This window comes from Asparagus officinalis, chromosome 9 (genome assembly GCF_001876935.1).
Source record: "Asparagus officinalis chromosome 9, Aspof.V1, whole genome shotgun sequence".
Classification (NCBI taxonomy): domain Eukaryota; kingdom Viridiplantae; phylum Streptophyta; class Magnoliopsida; order Asparagales; family Asparagaceae; genus Asparagus; species Asparagus officinalis.
Genome location: NC_033802.1, coordinates 67695480 through 67702808, shown reverse-complemented (window position 1 = coordinate 67702808; position 7329 = coordinate 67695480). Strand labels below are relative to the sequence as shown.

Genomic DNA, 7329 nt, shown 5'->3' with positions numbered 1-7329 from the left:
ATTTGACGTGCCATGTTGAGAAAATAGATAAAACTGTCGGGTACCATAGCAAAATAATAAATTCATAAAAACTCAAAAAATAATAAAAAAAAACAGAAGGAAAGAAAGAGCAAAGCAAAAGATGGAGAACCAAGGTGACGCGGCACGCTCAAATTTGGGCCGTTCTTTTTAAAGAAGAGATTCAGTGGGCCGGGATGGCGCCCCATACAACGCGTTTGTCCGCCCGCACTCTGAATAATAAATTAATAATTTAAATTATCTCGTCATCTTATCTTCGCTCAGAGCTCGCCACGTAGCAGAGGTGGGAGGAATGGCCGTCGTCATCATCCTCTATTAATAAGCACGGTCCCCAGAGCACGGAGCAGAGAGATAAACCTAACGAGCACCCATCAATCAATGGCTGCTCTCTTTCTCTCTCCTCCCTGTTTCCTCTCTCTCTCCTCCTCCTCCATCTCCAAACGCCCAGTCTCTCTCCCTCTCTCGAGACCCCCCTCCGCCAAGATCCGCTCCCTGCTCTCCTCGAACTTCTCTCCCATCGCCGACCCTTCGCCCGCGGGCTTCCCCTCTATCGATTCGGAGCCTGGCAAGTGGGACCCATCTCAGTACCAGGCCCTGCTCAGGGGGGGAGAGCAGGTCACCTCGGTTCTCCAGGACATGATCGCTCTGGTACCGGACCGAATGGCTTTTAGTTTGCCTGGATGATCGATTTCTTGATTAGCTTGGTTCTGTTTCATGCTTGCGACCTGTTTGATGAAATGCCCATTTGGGAATATTTGGTTTTGTAGCTGGAGGATATGGAGCTGGATGCCTCGTCGGAGGCGGCGGCGGTGGAGCTTGTAGCGCAAGGGGTTATCGGGAAGAGGGTTGATGAGATGGAGTCTGGGTTCATGATGGCGATGGACTACATGATACAGATCGCTGACAAGGATAATGACCACCAGGTGACTGATGAAATGCTTGGCCCAGCTATCAGCTCTGTTTTTAATTTTATCTTTCGCTCTTTGTAAGTTTGGCATGCGTTCTGTGCGAACAGGAAAAGATAACTTTACTTTGTTAAATGTAATGCTTTTAGGATTTTCCGATTATCTTAACATTCAGTGGGGTGATCTATTATGGCTGTTAATTTCTATTTGATACTTTTGGTGGGACAAGTATTTATCTTTATATAATTGAAATTGTTTTTGCGTGTCCAGCGAAAGTCGCTTTTGGAGGTGATCAAGCAAACAGTGCTGGACCATCTCACCAAGAAATGCCCTCCACATGTAAGCTTCTTAGCCTTGCTGTATCGTACATTAAGCTGGTGAAAATTTGGAACAAAGTATAAAGTTGCTGTCAACCCATGCCTTTGAGCTAGTCTAAAACCGTTCTGGTTTCTACTGAAGGTGCAAGTAATCGGGTTGCTTTGCCGAACTCCGCAAAAGGAAAGCAGACATGAATTACTACGCCGAGTAGTCGCGGGTGGTGGTGTTTTTAAAAGTGAAAATGGTCTTAAAGTTCAACTTCCAGCAGCAAATCTGAATGACATTGCTAACCAGGCAGATGATTTGCTAGAGGTAAAACACTAAAATCCTAATGTTTAACAAGTTCTCTTTGACTATTAAAAAACTTTCAAGCTTGTTGGTTTATTCTTTTGCTATGACCATTCATGCATAATGTTTTCTCTCGCTTATCAGCAAGTTTATGTGCTACTTGACACACAAAATTAGTAGATATGTTGTGGCAACTCAATACTCATTTTTGTAGGTGTGTCACCATGAAATAATGGATACGTGGTGGCAACCCATTTATTCATGTTTCTAACCGAGTCACCATGCAATGGAGACGTGGTGATGCCCACACTCCTATGCACATGAGATGGGTTGGTCTCACCTCCCTTCTCTCTTGTTAACGCATTTAACAAATGAGCTACTAGCTTATAGCCATCAAACTCCATTATATTTATTTCTACATGCACGCACGCTCACACTTGTCGTCATAGTCATCGAGGGTAATTGCAGGTGTGGTTTGTGAGAAGGGGGAAATATGAGGAAATGCAGAAATTAGGGAATTTGTTTATTGCTGTGTGTTACTGCTATGTGTTACATTCTAGTAAATTAAATGCTCCTGCTTCATTTGTTTTCTAGAAAACTCGGCTGAAACTAAAAGAGCCTTTGTTAATAGATGTTATTTATAGAACAAAAGGAATCAGATAGTTTGAATAAGATAACTAAATTACCTTGTATAAAATGCATATTGATGTGGATGAAATAACCAAACTAGCTTGTTCCATAGGAACTGTTTGATTCATCTTATTTCTCTATAAATTTCTCAATCCTAAAGCAATGTTCTTCACTCTTTACTTTAAATTAAATAATCACTTATGGTAAACTATCTTAATCTTTCTATGGAAGTGATTTATTAGAAAACGACGATTGTTTCCAGAGCAAATATATAAGAAATAGTGTAATACCCAAAAGAATAGTCCCACATCGAAAAGTGATGAGGACTTCAAAGTGTTTGTAATGTAATCCAAAGGGCTCAAGAGTAACAAGTTCTAACACTTTTTAGCAGGAGATTTAGCCAAACGAGTTGCTCTTAGTGCGTCCTGCGGTTTACACCGTGCCAACGGGCTCGCAGGCCTAGGGCGTGACAATAGGGTTAATCGCGAATAGGCCACTCTAGTATCACCCAATTGCGAATAGACCCCTGAAATTTTTTTTGTGGCGAATATACCCCTCTGTAGTGTTGGCCTAGGTGCGAATACACCCCTGTAGTGAACTCTTTCGACTCGTTTAAAAGTAAAAATTAGCAATTGAGGTCTATCCTCACCAATAGAACTATAACGCCTCGTTTGGTACGCGGGAATGAGGAGGAATGAAATGCAATTCCCACTTCCCATTCCCTCATACCAAACACCAATATTTTAGATGTTGGAATGACCATTCCCTAGGAATGATCATTCCCACTATTTGTGGGAATGAGCATTCCAAGTGAGAAGATAAGGAATGGTCATTCCCATTCAAGTGAGAATCAAAAACTAGTTAGGTATTTTTCAATTATATCCATATTAATAATAAAGAATGTTTGGGTGAGGCCTATGCAAGTGGGCAATTTTAGATTGACAATTTAGGCTAGTATATCATTTTGCTATTTCGAAACTTATTATTTTAGTTGGTATTGTTTTATGGATTTTTGCTATTATGAATTGAGTGATTTTGATACTTTATCAAATAAGTTAATTTATATATCTAGAACTGTGGATTGTGGATATCATTCTTTTTTTTTTGGACCTATGAAAGATACGATAATCTTTTTTTTCTTTAATTTTTAAGACTAAGAAATAGCGAGTATTGTTTAAAAAATATAAACGAAACATACACCTGATGGATAACACGAGCATTAGTATAACACATACCTAGATTAATATAACATATGCGTATATAAAATTATTTAGTTATTATCATTAATGTTTATTTTTTATCTTATTAAAAATCTATGTTATTGTAAGGTCATTATTAGAAAATGAGATTTCATTCTCACTTGTGTACTAATGATACCAAACATGGGAATGTGAATGATATTTCCATTCTAGCTTCATTCTACGAACGCACCCAAACAAGAGAATGAGAATGACCATTCCATTCCCACATGCAATCCATTCCATTCATTCTTCCATTCCATTCCCAAGTCTGTCCATTCCCGCGTACCAAACGAGGCGTAAGGGGTCTACCAGTACCCGCCTCCTTAAAATTTTTTAATGACTTTAAGAGTCAAAAAAGTTTTACTCGGGGGGCTTTATTCGTAAAAACAGAACTAAAGGCGGGCTATTTGTAATTGGGTGATACTACATGGGTCCGTTCGCAATTAACCCTAACAAATATATGAATAGTAATTTCTGCTAATGAGAGAATTTTTGGCTTTATTGTGCTTTTTCTGTTTCAGACTATGGAAGCCAGACCAACAATTCCTGATCGGAAACTGCTTTCAAGACTAGTTCTGATCAGAGAAGAAGCTCGTAATATGATGGGCGGTGGATTATTGGATGAAAGAAATGATCGTGGTCTGAGTACACTTCCGGAAGCAGAGGTCTGTTGCCACTTTCCTATTTATTAATTTCCTTGTAAAAATTACAGCTAGCATTTTATCCTCCGAATGTTTAAGATAGGCATGCTTTTATAGTTCGATGCTGAAAAACCAACTATTCTGTGATGGAGCATCTTTATAGTAGACTTGTTTTTGTCGAGATATGTTACTATTAATTTGAACGAGTGTGCTTATGGTCACATGATTAAGACAGGCTTCACCTAAGGATACAACAATAGAATATCTGAAATGCAATCTGAAGAAGCTTCTTATTGCTGCAATATATTTAATGGAACCAACAGGTGAACTTTTTGAGCAAGCTTGTTGCTTTGAGACCTGGAAAGCCTGTGAAGGAAATGATAAATAATGTGTTGCTTGGTAAAGATGAGGGTGCGGATCCCTTGGATGACAATGATGAAGACTCCTCAAACACACAACAGAGATTAAGTGGCATAGCAGGAAGAGTGAGTTCTGCTTCACATATATTTCAAACCTATTATTTTACAGTACTTATGAGAAAAACATAGCGGTATATCACTGTTTCTCTCTTCTTAAAAAGGGAAGTGTAACGGGCCGCAAACCACGTCCTGTTCGCCCTGGCATGTTCCTTGAGACTGTTTCCAAGGTACTGGTATTCTCGTTAATTTATATTCACCGAACAATCAACTATAGATAGAAATTGTGTATTGTTACTGATATATATGTTTTGGTTTGCTAGGTATTAGGTGGAATTTATGCAGGGAATGTATCTGGCATGACAGCTCAACATTTGGAATGGGTAATTTTTGTTTCTTCTTGTAACCACTCCTGTTCTCAAGTCAACAATATTCCTCAGCAAATTTACAAGCTTACTTGTGTTAGGTTCATCAAACAACCCTTCAAATTCTAGAAGAAATGGCCTTCTGATTTTTGCACTTGGTACTATGTCAAGGTGTCTGTTTGCTCTCAACAAATTGTCGCTATGGTAAATTTTGTACTATGGTAGTTTTTGTTTCTTCCAGTAATCCGTTCCTTATAACGATATTTCTCAACAAACTTGCGAACTTCTTATGTCAGGTTCATCAAGCCACCCTTCAATTTCTAGAAGAAATGGCCTTCTCATTTTTGCTCTGTGATATTATGTTTGAGGTGCCTCCTGTGTTCTCGGTTTTATTACCTCAGGAGGGACAGAGATCAATTGAAGTAGATACAGAAATATATTGGAGCGCCGGAGTTGGTCGCTAGCGTTTTCTCGTTTTACCCAGCAAGAGATTAGAGGTTAAGACAATTATCTCCATGTGCTTTTCACCTTGAAGATATCCAAGTGCCGCAGCTTGTGACGATGCTGAACCAAGGAGAACGGTCAATAATGTTTTATGGATAAGCAATTTTGTATAACTGTTGAGGTATAGGTGAAGAGACAGACGTGTGATTTACTATACAAGATTTGGCCCATGAGCGTTGCTTAGAGGTGGTGATATATGGGCAGAACTTCACGCTGGAAGCATTAGCACTGTTAGTTATTTCAGCTTCATCAGAAGACGACTACAATGGCAAATGAAGCCAGCTGCAGACGAGGAAGAAAGTCTTTTTTTTTCCCATAACGGGCCACAGAGAAATGGGGACGACAACTCTGCTTAACTTGTCTGTAACATCTTCGATCTTAAAATCAGAGTGCATCTCCTCTCCCTTTGATGTCGAAAGGGTTATGGCTGTCAAAGTGAGTGGAGACGCACCCAAATTTTGAGATCGAAGGATCCCTTGTTGTTGTGGACAAGTTGAGCCAGAGTGGTCTTCCCTATTCCTCTGTGGCCCATTACGGAGAAAAAGAGCTGGTACAGTTTTCATCCTCGTCCGCTTCCTCTCAGAGAAGTGCAACAGATGTTATGCACGCTAATTGTGGGACTATTTCTTTTTTCATTTCTTCCACAATGGATTTACAGAGGAATGGAGAAGGCATCCTTACACAACTCCTATACAAGATGAGAGCACATTGAAGTCCTTTGACCTCAGAATTTTGAGCGTCTTTCCACTCTCTTTGATATCAGAGCGTTATGACTGTTGAAGAGAGTGGAGACGCACTTCAAAATTTTGAGATCAAGGGACTTGTTTTTGCTCTCATCCTTGTAGATGAGTTGTGCAAGGGTGGTCTTTCCCATTCCTCTGTGTCTCATTATGTGGAAACGAGTGTGTTAATGTTGCTTTCTTCCTCATCTGCAACGGGCGTCATCCGAGGAAAGTGCACCAGATGTTATGCGCACAAATTATGAGGGTGGTAAGGTAACATCTCTCTTGTTCCATAATGGGCCTCAGAGGAATGGGGAAAACATCCTTGCACAACTTGTCTATAAAATGAGAGCACACTGAAATCCTTGGGGCTCGGAATTTTTAGGTGCATCTCCTCTCCCTTTGATGTCAAAAGGATTATGGCTGTCAAAGGAAGTGGAGAGACGCTTCAAAAATTCTGAGACCAAAGGATCTTGGTATGCTCTCATCATTATAGACGAGTTGTGCAAGGGTGGTTTTCCCTATTCCCCTGTGGCCCTCAACGGAAAAAGAGACATGTTAGTACCTCGGTATGCTCTCATCAATATAGACGAGTTGTGCAAGGGTGGTCTTCTCTATTCGTTGGTGGCCGTCAATGGAAAACGAGAGATGTGAGCTGATTTGTATGTTAACTTACCGTGCTTGCCCCCAGATAATTGTTTTGTTCGATCATGTATAATTTGCTTGGCGTGGGATGTTGGGATTTTCTCAAAGCTGCTCTGCAGTTGCTAATTCTCTACGCATGATTTGTTAGTTCTCTACACATGATCCAGTATGATTCTTGATCCTGCCGTATTATATCTTTCACCGTCTAAGGACGTTCACCGAGTTTCTCCTCTTAGTCATGCTTATTGCCTGAGTTGGAACTTCTTAATTAATGTTTTTGATGATTGTCTTGTTGAAAGCTTCGGCTAGCTTGTTGGCTGCAAGGTTACAAGTCATCCAAGTACGTTCTGGATTTTGAACTCGTTGCGGAAAGAATTGAAAAATGCTTGTAATTAAAATTCCTATGGATACTCCCTAAGATGCTCGAATCCGAGATCTTGAGGAATCCGAGATCTTGAGCTTGAAGTACTACTCATAAGCTGTTAACCAACTTCGCTAGACCCTCTTGGTTAACGGAAAATTTTTTTCGTTATGATTTGATATTCTTCATCATTTAAAGAAAACCGGATGAAAAGCAACGTGTCAGGACAAGGACAAAGACGAGCATGACAGACGCTTACCATCGCCATCGAATCA

At 40.1% G+C, this 7329-nt stretch overlaps 1 protein-coding gene across 1 annotated transcript; it reads left to right on the top strand.

Moving 5' to 3' along the window:
* On the top strand, positions 364 to 6882 carry LOC109823761. The gene is made up of 10 exons (XM_020390132.1): positions 364 to 666; positions 786 to 941; positions 1194 to 1262; positions 1383 to 1553; positions 3922 to 4065; positions 4365 to 4526; positions 4622 to 4687; positions 4781 to 4840; positions 4924 to 5026; positions 5119 to 6882. Exons 1-9 carry the CDS (start codon positions 397 to 399, stop codon positions 4966 to 4968), a joined length of 1143 nt encoding a protein of 380 aa, XP_020245721.1. The 5' UTR covers positions 364 to 396; the 3' UTR covers positions 4969 to 5026; positions 5119 to 6882.

Coding starts and splice junctions, on each gene's coding strand:
- LOC109823761 (XM_020390132.1), top strand. CDS start 397: ATGGCTGCTCTCTTTCTCTCTCCTCCCTGTTTCCTCTCTCTCTCCTCC. Junction 4,527..4,621: donor TAAGTGGCATAGCAGGAAGA/GTGAGTTCTGCT, acceptor CTTCTTAAAAAG/GGAAGTGTAACGGGCCGCAA. Junction 4,841..4,923: donor CAGCTCAACATTTGGAATGG/GTAATTTTTGTT, acceptor TACTTGTGTTAG/GTTCATCAAACAACCCTTCA.